Source organism: Carlito syrichta, unplaced genomic scaffold (assembly GCF_000164805.1).
Source record: "Carlito syrichta isolate Samal-C Ts95f unplaced genomic scaffold, Tarsius_syrichta-2.0.1 Scaffold316037, whole genome shotgun sequence".
Lineage (NCBI taxonomy): Eukaryota > Metazoa > Chordata > Mammalia > Primates > Tarsiidae > Carlito > Carlito syrichta.
In genome coordinates this window covers 599895-614195 of record NW_007260133.1, presented here as the reverse complement: position 1 = coordinate 614195, position 14301 = coordinate 599895, and the positions used below count along the sequence as shown (strand labels likewise).

General features: G+C 34.0%; 1 protein-coding gene across 5 annotated transcripts in view; it reads left to right on the top strand.

Moving 5' to 3' along the window:
* ECT2 (epithelial cell transforming 2) overlaps window positions 1-8209 on the top strand; it is a 65217-nt gene extending 57008 nt beyond the window's left edge. For 4 of the 5 annotated variants that reach the window (XM_021706828.1, XM_021706830.1, XM_021706829.1 and 1 more), the window contains 3 exons: window positions 3375-3482; window positions 4415-4561; window positions 7661-8209. In XM_021706828.1, the coding sequence (XP_021562503.1) occupies window positions 3375-3482; window positions 4415-4561; window positions 7661-7750 (345 nt within the window). In that variant the 3' untranslated portion in view covers window positions 7751-8209. Of the gene's footprint in view, window positions 1-3374; window positions 3483-4414; window positions 4562-6047; window positions 6316-7660 lie in introns of all 5 variants that reach the window. The other variant, XM_021706827.1, reaches the window with a different exon arrangement.
* Window positions 8210-14301: the final 6092 nt, after the last annotated feature.

The window sequence follows — 14301 nt, the reverse complement described above, 5'->3', positions numbered from 1 at the left end:
AGACTCCAACTCAATTTATATATATATATATATATATATATATATATATATATATATATAAATATGTACAAATCAAGACTTTTTCCTTTGCTGGCAGAAACCAGTTAGAAAGTAGAGGAAATGAAGACCTCTTTTCCAATAAACTTTGATAGAAAATGTTTATAAATAGCCTAATGAGAAATACATGAAACCTATTTTAAGAAAACTATAGTACTGAGAAACCTATGATGGTCTCTGAATGAGAGTGCTAACTAGAACAAAGATGTTGATTCGTCTTTAATTAATTTACAGATTTATTACTGTTTATATAAAATCCTATAGTAAACTTTTGGAACCTGACAGAATGATTCCAAAGATTACTTTTAACCAAAAAGACAATAATACCCAAGAAAATGTAGGAAACAGTACTTTATGCAATATTGTACTTTTAAAATTACAATGATCATAATATTATTGCACTGATTCAGAAATTTATAGGTGAACCAATGGGAAGGATAAATGGCCTTGAAATAGAACTTTATTGTTCATTAAACGGAACCTTAGCTAAAACTGTTAATGCTTGGTGCTAAGACAATTGGTTAAGTATTCAGAGAAATTTAGGTGTATATTCTAACCTTATATTCACACAAATTTTAGATAAATTCAAGAGTTAAATATGGAAAAGTGAAACAATTTCAAAAATCCATGAGAAAATAGGTGGTGAATATTAGCTCTTGAAGTAGGGAAGTACTTTGTAGGTATAGAAGCAATGTGGGAAGTAAAGAAAAAAAATCCATAGAATCTAGCAAACAGATAAAATCTCTGTGTTAAATTAATTAGGAATACAAAATTAGAGGCAAATTAAAAATTGGGAGAAATATTGACAATATATTGACCTATCATTTCCTTTCATTAAAAACTTTTCCATCATTAAATGTGAAAAACACTAGGATTCCAGTTTAAAAATAGGCAAAGTATATAAGAAGACAATTCCCAAACAAGAGAGATTTAAGAGCCAGAAAACATTAAAAAAAAAAAAAAAAGAGTAGTAATTTAAAGCAATATAGATTAGGAGAACACTATGTCAATTTTTTTTACAAGCCAAATTGCTAAAAATACTTTTAAGGACACCATTGAGGGCAGTGAAGCAGGATGGACTTTCCTGTTCTGCCACTGAGAGTATAGATTGAAGCGGCATACCCTTTTAAAAAGCAATTTATCCATTAGGAACTTTTCCTACTCTGCTTTTCTACTTAGAAAACCACCAACATGTGGTTTTTATATATAAAGACACATGCTTAAGTTTATTTCTTTTTTTAATTGTGGTACTATATAATGTAGAATTAGCCAGTTTTAACCACTTTTAAGTGTACATTTGTGGCATTGAGTATATTTATACTGTTGTGCCGTATCACTACCATCCATTCTAAAACTTTTTTATCTTTCTAAACTGGAACTGTATACCTATTATAGAATAATTTACTCTTATCCACTTTAAATGCTCAAAAATAGTAGAATGATAAAATTAGTTGTCATCAGATAAAATATGGTGTCATCAGAAGAAATTTGTTAGCTCTTCATTAGGAGTAATCCTTTGGATATTTAATGACATTAAAAAAAACAGTAGGGGCACACCTCGTCAACAAGGGTATCTGCACAATGAATATTTGTGTACCTAACCCTGAATTGTACCCTACAATTTTAGAATTAAAAGCTTAAAAAAAAAAATAACAAAACCCAAAACATTTCTTCAACTATTTATGTAATGGTTTGGGGGAAAAAAAACCAGTATATGGTGAATTGAAAACATGGGGTACAGAACTGAAGAGTGTGATTCTAATTTTGTTATGAAGAAACATTTTGTGCATAGAGAAAAATACTTGTAACAAATATGCCAAAATGTGAATATTAATTGGCTAGTAGAATTATGGGTAATTGGTTTTATAAGTAACATTATTTTTAAAAGATACAATTAACAAGTATTTTTACCAGATTAGGATTAGATAAACAACCAAGAGCCATTTAGCAGATGGATCAAGTGGAAAGAGAGAGTCAGGCAGAGGGTATGTGGTTATTCAAATGATAAAATTAGAGAAGCTTTAGCAAGACCAAAGCTGTCTGTGTGTATCAGTGGTAGAAAGCCAAAGTAAACATTATAATTGTAGAGTAGGATATTTAAATCATGTGTTTGTAAAGTGGCTTAACATTTCATTTCAGAGTACTTGTTTTAGCCTTATGATTACTATGGGTTAGGTATACTAGATATTTTCTACATTTTGCAGATGAGAAAGTTTTCAGGAAAACCAGCTTTCACAAGGTTGTATAAAATTCTCCTTAGTCACAGACCGATAGTGCTGGAGAATAGTCTTGCAGTCCTAGAGTAACAGGGCAATTTGCCCTTTCATAGTCTAGATACATACATTTAAAGTGAAAATTAATTATGTAGGACTATGCAGGAACATTTTGTCTCACTTGCTTTCTTCTGAGACCCAACCATAATTTGAGAAAATAATATTTTGAATTACTTGGAGATCAGTTATCCTACACGGCTCTGTGGTTCCTAGCCTATGTGAGGTGCGATGTTTTGATACACATATATATTATGTGGTGATATAATCAGGTGTTTAGCATATCCATCACCTCATATACCCATCGTTTCTTTGTAGTGTGGGCATTCAGAATCCTCCATTCTGGCATATTTTGAAATATACAATACAGTTGCTCTACTGTAAGCAGAACACTAGAGCTTACTCTTTCTATCTAACGATAACTGTGTGCCTTTTGACCAATCTGATTCCATCCTCCATCTCCTCTTATCCTCCCCAGCCTCTGCTGAAATCATAGAAGCACACAGTAGACTGCTGGTTACATGAGGTTTTTGACTCCTTTAGGAATGTGATATAAACTGTGAACCCTCTCTTCAGAAAAATTCGCTTTGCCTACGTGCACACAAAATTTTGCACAGTTTCTATCCATTGTCACTTTAGAAGCTTTTGATCATAGGTTTGGAACTTCTGACTTAGAATCCTTGCAGGTGATAATTGAGGAAGAAAGAATAAAGTAGGAGAAAGTCTAAACCTTAATTGGAGGTTATACTAAGGAAAGCACTTTAATATTTGTTTTGTAGCAGGTGTTGTTGGTTTTAGAGTTTTTAGTAAGATTTTATGTTGAAGTCTATTTCCAATTGTTTTGGTATCCATGGTCCTTGCAATGAACTACTCATTTTAGTGAATGCTTATTTTTGACTGTCCTTAAATTAGTATAGGATATCAAGCACATCAGATCTCTTGAATAACTTTGTTTATAAATACTCCCATATATATGTGCTTCACGTTTTGATTTTGGAAAAAGTCGTTTTCTTTATTTTAAAATACCAAAATATTATTTTTCAATAGGAAAATCTTATTTACACTGCTGATCCAGAATCCTTTGAAGTCAATACAAAAGATATGGACAGTACGTTGAGTAGAGCATCTAGAGCAATAAAAAAAACTTCAAAAAGGGTGAGTTTTGGTGAAATTATTATTTGACATATCTCAAATGTATTTACCAGGCGATTCAAATAATGTTGTCACAAACACCAGTTGGCTGTTCTTCAGTTCCAGGAAATGACCTGCAGAGGCAATAGTTTCGATTCAGGTACTTCTTTGTCAGTGATTGTAGCCTGCTGTCTATTCCATTCTTGTTACAGTGATACTCCTGTGAACTGGGTTTCAGTAGAAATGTACCGCTGGTGTTTAGATCTAGATCGGGATATGCATGCATTCGTCTTAAATGTGATCTCAGATGTTTTTTAGCAAAAGGCACACAACAGAGTCAGGAGACCTGGGGTCTATTCCTGATCCTGGAAATATGTGTTAGTCTTCTCATGCTGAAGGTAATTTCCTCACCTTATTAGAATTGTTGGGGACTACGTACATAGGATTTTTTAAAAGCAGATCTAGAATTTTAGTGTTCCAAAGGAAATTTGCAGCTGCATTCTTTACTGCTAGATTTACAGATTGTATTTTGTTTTCTTTCCCTTTGTGGGGAGGTTTTGTATTTTGTCTTTGTATCTCCCATCATTTAACATGCATGATGTATAATAAATAAAGATGTTAAATGATGATTCAAATGAACTCCTTCACTCTTTTAATCAAGAGATGGAGGTTCAGGTGATTTTGGATTACAGATTTCACAAATGGCCGACTCAGCCAAGAGCCCAGTTTTCTTCTCTCCCAGGCTAGATTTCTTCGTTGGGCTACAGGTCTCTCTAAATGCAAGCTGGAATAGTCTACAACATTTTCTCACTGCTGTGTGCCAAAGAGATCCTAATTCTGCCATACTATTAGTATAAAAACTTTTGCTGTATATTTGGCTTTTTATGCATAAACATGCTCATCTGCTACATTAACTTTGTCTAGGCTTAACTGATGGTAACTCTATTAAACTCTAGGTTACACGGGCATTCTCTTTTTCCAAAACTCCTAAAAGAGCTCTACGTCGGGCTCTTATGGCATCCCATAGCTCAATGGAGGGAAGGAGTCCTTCTAGCAGTGACAAACATGCAGTGAGTCGTCTTACCAGCACATCGTCGCTAGTGGTGAGTGACTGTGACTTAATGAGACAAGTGACTTACTAATATTTATGGAGTTGGCATAGAACTTGTTAACTTTTAAAAAGTGGAAATATTAAGTCTTCCATCATTTTGTTTAAGTTTATCTTTAAAATTTCAATCTCTTTATTGGATAAAATCAACAGAAAACTTTATTATTAATGTACTAGAGACATACTTAATGTATAGTTCATTTGATATGCTATTGTATTTGGGCTGAAATATGTTCTAAAATCTCTAAGAAAAGAAACATGTTCCAATCTGGGCTATCACTTTACTAATGTAAATAGCTATGGTATTGTTTATATGGATTGGATCCAATAACATAGTATAGAACAAGTTTTATTCCTTTTACTATTTCTGTGAAGAGTTGAATATAATTTCTGAAATTGAATTTCAGAGGGTCATAGGGGTTCTAAAATCATATATATGTTTTTATGTGTTTCCTGAACAATCTGAATTTCCAACAGTGTCAGAATTATTAGATATTTAATTAAGGATGTTTCTAACATATTTTAATTAATATCGCTAAATATTTGAGTGATTTATCTGTTTTTTGTAAAATTATTGATCTAACCTAATGATGTTAGAAAAGCATCTGTCACTTAGCTGTATTTTTCAGCAAGTTTGTATTTTCTCTTATTTGCATATTTGCAGATGACAGAAAGGATGTTAATAGTGCTTACTTAACACCGTATGACATTATTGTAAGGATTAAATCATATGTATACGTGTGTGTGTGTGTGTGTGTGTGTGTGTGTGTTTGTGTAAAACATCATCACACATGTATGTGATGTTATATACTGAGAGGCAGTTTGGGTAGTGAATGGTTAAGAGCATGGACTCTGAAACCCAAGTGCCCAAATCCTTGCTCTGCTGTTTATTAGCTGCATGACTTTTGACAAATTATTAAAGATCTCTCTGTTTCATTTCACTATCTGTAAAATGAATCCAAAGTAGTTGTAAGGATTAAACGAATTAACATATGAAAAGTATGCAGGACAGTGACTGGCATATTGGGAGTGCACCAGTGTTTTAAGGGTGGTTTCCTTTTATTATAAAATTTATACGGGCAAGGCACATAATACTCAATAAATATTATATTTTGAAAAGCTATAGTCTTTAGTTAACACATCAAAGAGTTATGACTAAATCTATTAGTATATTTATACAGATTTTTGATCAAGGTTAACCTTTACCAGTGAGAGAGAAGTTACATTTATGCGCAAAGTAATTTGATCAATTAAAATTGACAAAAGGCCAAAGTTTATTTGTTTATATTATGCATCTCTAGTAACTATTGTAAGCATGATTGCCTTTTAAATGAAGGTAAATTGATTTTATAGAAAATTTTTAGTAATTTATATTGTTTATGATTATATCACTTTTATATAGAAAATATGCATAAGAAGCACCTAACATAGCTTTAAGACATTCATGGCCTCTTCTCAATTGCTTGTTTCTGTTCTAACAGATTACCCATTCTGTTTCCACAAGCAATATAATTGGATTTACTAAGAATGTTTATGTTCAGCGCTCAAACTCTACTGGTGGGCGCTCTCAATACTTCTGGTTTCCATCTAAACGCCATTCTGCTTCCCGAGCTAGTTTTTCAGAGATACTAAAAAGGAAATACTGATTTTTCAAATTTCAAGAAAGCTTTTTCCAAGTCATCTTTGACATTTGTGAAGAATTAGGAGATATGCCAAGCACTAATGGAAACAAGCCTCGTGAAGTTTAATGTGAGCTTATTAGTTATTTGAAATTTGTATGTGTGAAAAAAAAGTTTTTTCTTTTTTTCCACTGAATCACTTATTGGGTGGGTGGGAACTTTGGAATTCACAACTTTATAACTGCTTTGAATTCACAACAATTTAGGCTTAATGGAGTTTTTTTGTTTTTGATTTTGTTTTTTTTTTGCTTGTTGGCACATAAAATATTATTTAAGATAATTTATTCTTAAGTCCAGAAAAGTAAGTTTCATTAGAAATTTTTTAATATAGGAAAATGATCATTTTAAAGAATAGTAGATTGTCATGAGTAGTGGAAAAGTGCAGGGATTATGGGCATGAGCCAATGTGGCCAATCTTTACTATCTATTTAAATCATTGTTTTGTTGTCACTTGATTGGTAATATTTTACCTATCTAGCTTTTTAAACACTTCATTTTACTACTTTGTTGATGAGAACTTACAACCAGCTATCTTATTGGCTTTTAGTTACAGTTAGACATTTCTATATTTAAAATAAAACAGTAGGTTTTTTATTTATTTTCATTTTATTTATTTTGACTCTTGGGTTTTTATATTTTTAAGCATATTTTTTATTATATGAAAATTCTGATGTTTTAACTTTGAACTGTGAAATGGTACATTTACACACCATAGCAATTTAATAATCACTGTTATTTAGGATGACTGCTATCTTGCTCAGTTTTTATATGGAACAAAAAAACTTTTAAAATTTCTTTTGTTTTAGAGACAGGGTCTCACTATTCTGCCCAGGTTGGTCTTGAACTCCTGACCTCAAGCAATCCTCCCACGTAGTTAGGGTTACAGTGGAACAAAATTATATACACTCATACACATACTCACACATGTACATCTGAGCACATGTATTACAAACGCTCTTTGGGAGTGTTGTATGACTTAATTATAGAAAAATATTTCAGTGATTTCATTCTTCTCAGTTATGCCTTATGAATTAAGAAGAAACCTTGTTTACCAATTTTTAATTTTTTTCTTTTATAACCTGAAACACTGACTCACTACTATCTCTTAGAAGAAAGTTAGGTATCACTACTAGCATTAGGCCAATATCTGTCCAAATTGCATTAATATCTAGTTAACTAGTCTGTCTGTTGGTTTTGCTTTCAGAATACTAAAATTGTTTCATGCTTCCTCCCTATTTTACTCCCCTAATTTTATGTTGTTATATCTAAAGTGTTTAGATTTGTCATATGTCTTGACATTGATATGGTGGTTTGTAAAATGTAAAACATAATAGTCATGATATTTGAACTGTATTTTATAATTTTTATTTTTTAAAGAAAAATTTAAAATATGCATTATTTGTCTTGTCTTACAGGGTATCCCGTCTCCCTCCCTTGTCAGCCTTCCTTCCTTCTTTGAAAGGAGAAGTCATACATTAAGTAGATCTACAACTCATTTGATATGAAATTTTGAGAAATCTTAAATTATAGAAATGTATAAACACTTCATACTTATAGGAAACTGACTTAAATGGTACTTGTAATTAGCACTTGGTGAAAGCTGGGAAGAAGATAAGTAACACTAAACTATGCTATTTGATTTTCTTCTTGAAAGTGTAAGGTTTGCCTCTTTCATTTTTCAAGTTAATTCATGTAAAGAATGATATTGATTTTGTTGTAATTTATCTCTTTGTTTGAATCCTATGTTCAAAGACCAATAATTTAAGTTATTCATGATACCAATGACTTTGCAACCCTTATACAGTAAATAAATTTTATTGATGGGTTTCAAAATACTGCTGTGAATCTATTTGTATACTGTCCGTAAATGAATTTATGGAAATAGATATTTGTATATCTCAATTTGTGCAGAGATTAAATGATATCACAGTACTTAATGGATAAAGACTTACATAAATTCCTGATTGAGTAGTGGGTCTTATTTCACGTGTGCTGTTTGAAATATTCAACTGCTCCTTTTACACTTAACATATGGGTTTTAAAAGTTTTCCCCTTATTAACAAGAATAACATTTAAAGGAGATTGTTTCAAAATATTTTGCAAATTGAAATAAGGAATGGAAGATTTAACAACATCGCATATTTTGCAAAAGCAAGGTAATAGTATATATGTAGCTGTTTCTGAGGCAGTACTGTATATTTTAGCTACTAGCAAATCTTGGTTTAGTTTGATAGTGTGTATAATGTTATTCTGAAGGATAAGACCATGGGAAAATTGTGGTAAAAACTGTATCTACTCTTTATGAACTAATTCTAAAGTTGAGATCAGTTTTACTAATCTGTGAAATGCATAGGTATGTTTATGGTCAGCTTTTTATTATGATCTTAAAACTAAATGTAAAATTGAAAATGTATCTGCTATTGTAAAATATATTTCACAATTTGATGTTATCTTTTACAATAACATTTTTATAGTCAGGAAGTCATAATAATCAAGTTCTTATAAATAAATACATTTTTATTTCCTATTTCTTTAGGGAGTATTTCAAATGTTTAGTTTTCACTTAATTTTCAGTTATCTACTTTAATAGTTTGACTACAGGTTTTTTTCTATGCTATGTGTGTGTCACTTCTGAGGATAATAAATGACCCTTTGCTATATTTTAAAAGTTGTTGTATTATTAAGAACTTTGTAAATAAATACCTAACCCAAAGTATATTTCATGTCTCATGCCTTAAACAATTTCTTCAGATAAAGTTTTATAGGTAAATGCTTGCATCAACTTTTGCTCTTTTGTGTATTTGCTTATTTATTTTTTCTTCCATTATCTTTTTGAGCATTTTGTATACTAGGTTATCTGTAGGGTAGGAGTTTTTAGTCTGGAATCTACTTTGTGGAATGGGGATAGTGAATCCTATGATATTTTATGTAAAATTTTGTGTTTATGTGCATGTATGCATTTTTCTGACAGAAAATACACAACTTAAAAAAAAATTTTAAATTATAAATATGGGTACAATTCAGGATTAGGTATACAAACATTGATTATTCAGGACCCTTGTTGATGAAGTATGCCCCTCCTTCCCCTAGCAGTTTCCCTCAACTGCCAATCCCAACCCCCTCCCCTGACAGTTTCCCATTACTGCCAAACGCTTTCTTATAGGAAAATACACAACTTTTATCATTTTATTAGGAGTAGAGTTTTGATTCCCCTCAAAATGATAGGGTTTCCAGAGATAAGAAATCACATGAGGTAAGACATGAAATTTGGAAAGTATTGGGTATACACTGGCAAAATATAGGAGAGAATTAATTGGAAGTCTAAAGTTTGGGAATGTTTTTAATTCTCATCATAAACTATCTCTGGGTTTTTGGTATATCGTTATCAGATGAAGACAGTTTGTACCCTTCTTGATGTGTTAACATAGTCTCATGCATGGATATTAAATACAATTTACTGTTTCTCTTAAGAAAATCATGTTTTATTTATTAAAAGAGCCTTTGAATTTCCTTAAGGCATTTAGTTCATCAAAAAGTGTTATTCCAAGAATGCAAAGATAGTTTGGTATCAGAAAATGTATCAGTATGGTTTATATTGACAATTTAAAGAAGAAAGGCATGTAATTTGTTAATAGGTTCCAAGAGGATGTTTAATAAAACTTAGCCACTGTTATTAATAAAAATTCTAAGGACTTTTGGCAATATGTCTGGGTAAAGCTACTACTTCCAGAACAGGTGTCCTAACAGAAACATCAAGCATTTTTTAATGAAATATAGCCAAAAAATTTAACATATAACTAGGGTTAAAAGAACAGTATGGAAAACCTCGGGTATGAGAAATTAAGAAATCTAAGCTATAGATAAGTGTAGACTGAAAGCAAAGACTAGTTGAAGGGATTTAAGACCAAGATGTAGGCCTTAAAGTGCTGGAGAGTTGATCTCTGACTGAGCCTGTTTGCAGGTAAGATCTAAAAACAAAAGAGGGGCCAGGCATGGCGTCTCATGCCTGTAATAATTGCATCATTCTGGGAGGCTAAGGTGGGATGATTGCTTGAGCCCAGGAGTTTGAGACCAGCCTCAGCAACAGAGTGAGACCCCATCTTTACAAAAAATAAAAAAATTAGCCAGGCATGGTGGTGTACACTTGTAGTCCCAGTTACTCGAGAGACTGAGGAGAGAGGATCACTTGAGCGCAGGAGTTCAAAGCTGAATTGAGCTGTGATTGTTCCCCTGCACTCCAGTCTGAGTGTCAGTGTGAGCTACCCCAACTCAAAAATAAATAAAAGCAAAAGGAGAAATGAAAAAGGCATTAGGAGAGTAAAGAAACGTAGCAGATAGAATCTGTACTCTAAGAACTGAAATAATGCTCAATCAAAAGGATACTTTATAAGGAAGAACGCATAATAACAGGTATGATTAAAACAAAAGCAAACTTGATTTGAAAAAGAACCAGGTTGAACTTCTGGAAATACAAATAGAAAGCTGAGGAGAAAACTAGTGAACTATTAGAAAAAGTTGAGAAAATTACCCAGAAGGCCCCACACAGAGACAATTAAAAAGTTCTAAAAACTGTTTAAGAGATGTAAGAAATAGAACATGACCATCCAGCAAATTTATAATAGGATATCTGGAGAGGAAAATTAAAATGGAAGGGGGTGGAAAGCAATATTTTAAGAGTTGAGTTTTCTAAAACTATAGAAACACATGGAACTTAAAATCAGGTTTGCATATCAAATATTGAGATGGATCAATTAAAAAAAATTTTTTTTTTTTTTTGAGTTGTAGTCTCACTCTGTCGCCCAGGCTGAAGTGCAGTGGCTGCTCCCGGCCACCGCAACCTCGACCTGCTGGGCTCCGGCGATCCTTCCGCCTCAGCCTTCCGAGTAGCTGGAATTACAGGCATGCACTACCACGCCCGGCCGATTTTTTGATTTATTGTAGAGATGAGGTCTCGCCAAGTTGCCCAGGCGGGTCTCGAACCCGCGGGCTCAGGCAATCTACTCACCTCAGCCTCCCAAAAGGCGCGGGATTACAAAAAATTTCTTATTGAGGACATTATAATGACAGTCTAGGAGAAAAATCAATGGAGAGTGCTAACATGTTTATGAATAGAAATATTCAGAAAGGATGTGAATTTTTATAAAATTAGCTCATACACTTAAGTTCAACCAAAAGTTTAGTGGATTTTTTTTTATGGAACTTAATTTAAAAAAGCTAATATAAACAATGCTAAAAAGCAAAAACAAGTCAAAGACTGGGAGGAAAGTGCAATGCAAAGTATTTACATTTAGAATATATAAAAAACTCTTAAAATCTGGTCTCTAAAAGACAACCCAATAGAAAATTTGCCAGAAGATAGATGGTTCACAGAAAGTGAAAAGTTACCCTTAAATATGTAAGACAACCTTGCAAAAGAAAGTCTGTTAAAATTGCACTAGCATACCATTTAAAATTATCATTAAAAATTGAAATATTTGGCAATATTTCTGCTGATGAAGCTGTGGGTAAATGTGCTCTCACTTATTTTTGGTGTGAATATAAAATGACTACAACCCCTTTGAAGAGGAATTTAGTACAGGCATATTGCAGTACAGGCAGTATTGGGAGACATTGCAGAATTTGAGTGAATTTTTTGAGTTTCTGGTGCATATAAAAAGTTATATTTGCATTATACTGTAATCTATTAAGTGCAGTAGTAGTATGTCTAAAAAAGACAATGTACATACCCTAATAAAAATATAATGCTAAAAAAGTACTAATGATCACCTGAACATTCTGCAAGTCATAATCTTTTCTGGTAGAGGATCTTTTGAAAATTTTTTATTACAATTTTTTATTTTTGACTATTATGGATACATAATATGCATATTCACGAGGTCCCTGTGACATTTTGATACAACTGTACAATGTGTAATGATCAAATAACGGTAATTGGGGTATCTATCACTTCAAACATTTGTTATTGGGAATATCCCAATTCCACTCTTAGGTTTTTTTTTGTTTTTTGTTTTTAAATATACAATAAATTAGTGTTAACTCTGGTTGCCCTGTTGTGCTGCTGAGAGAGGAGGTAGCTAGACTGCCACTAGGCAGGCACACAGGGCCGTGCCCAGTAACAGAGCAGCAAACTCCTACAAACTCTAGGACTGAAACAAACACTGGTGTAGGTATACAAGCTCCCTACGAGCCCCTCAGGTTAGCACAAAAGCTGGATTGGAAAGTAAACCAATCAGCTCACTACTAGGGCCTTACCTCCAGCTGACTGGTTCTTAGTGCTGACCAATTAGCACAGCTAGTGCCAACCAATCAGCTCGGATAACACCGGTTTTGCCGCAGATCAGCAACACCCTTGGGTCCCCTCCCGCTATGGGAGCTTTTCTGTCTTCTCAATAAGTCCTGCTTTTTCACCTTTCCGGCGTCTGTGCCCTGGCTTTTCGTTTCCTTCATTCCTCCTGGGTGGGAGACAAGAACCCCGACCCAAAGAGCTGCTGAAGATCATCGCCGCTGAAGAGCTGCACACCCCGGAAGCGGGCTTGCCAGCGGACGGAGCCGGCTGTACCGGTAGCTCTGCCGGCAGAAAGCAAGACTCCGGAGCTGAGACACTTCTCCGGGACTGACTTGCCAGCCCACAGAACCAGCCACCCTCTCGGGGCTTGACTTGCCAGCTCATTAGAGCTGACGCTCTTTGGGGCTCGGCTTGAGGACCCATTGAACTGACACTCTTGCAGCCCAGTTAACCAGAGAAAAATCCGTATCACTACCAAACACCGCATCTTATTTCTCCTATCATCGAACTTTATTTTTGTATGCATTAACCATCTCTATCCTCCCCTCTGGGTTACCCCTCTCTGCCTCTGTTAACCATCATTCTACTCTAGTTCTTTTTTTTTAGCTCTTGTATATGAGTGAGAATATGCGATATTTGTCTTTTTGTGCCTGGCTTATTTCACTTAACATATACCCTCCTGTCACATCCATGCTGTTGCAGATGACAGGATTTCATTTTTTATGACTGAATAATATTTCATTGTGTATGTCTACATTTTCTTCATCTGTTGATAGAAACTTAGGTTGATGCCACATTTTGGCTATTGTGAATAGTGCTGCAATACGTGGGAGTCCTTCAATATACAGTTTTCCCTTCTTTTGGATATATACCCAGTTGTAGGATTCCTAGATCATATGGCAGTTCTACTTTTAGTTTTTTGAGGAACCTCCATACTGTCCTCCGTAGCGGTTGTACTAGTTTACATTCCCACCAAAAGTGTAATAAGAAAGTCCCCCTTTCTCCATATCCTCACCAGCATTGCTGTTGCCTGTTTTCTGGTGCAAGTCATTTTAACTTGGTGTGAGATGATGTTGCATTGTGGTTTTGGTTGGCATTTCTCTGATGATTAGTGGTGTCACGCATTTTTTCATATACCTGTTGACCATTTGTACGTCTTTTGAGAAATATCGATTTAAATACTTTTCCTGTTTTAAAATCGGATTATTTGTTTTTTCCTGTTTAGTTTGAGCTTTTTACAGACTCTGGTTACTTACTCCTTGGCAGATGAGTAGTTTGGAAATATTTTCTCCCATTCTGTGAGCTGTCTCTTCACTTGGTTCATTGCTTCCTTTGCTGTACAGAAGCTCTTTGGCTTGGTGTGATCCCATTTGTCCATTGTTGGTGGAGGGTCTGGGCTCCATGTTGATGACTGCTGACTGTTCAGGGTGGCGGTTGCTGAAGCTTGGGATGGCTGTGGCAATTTCTTAAAAGAAGACAACAGTGAAGTCGCCTGCATCAACTGACTCTTCCTTTCATGAACGATTTCTCTGTAGCATGTGATACTGTTTGATAGCATTTCACTCGGAACAGGACTTCTTTCAAAATTGGGGTCAATCCTTAAGCACTGCCACTGCTTTATCAGCTTAAGTTTCTCTAATATTATAAACTCTTTGTTGTCATTTCAACAATGGTTACATCATCGTCATCATGACTAGATTCCGTCACAAAAGACCACTCTCTTTGTTCTTCCATCAGATGCAACTGCTCAGCCATTAAATTTTATCATGA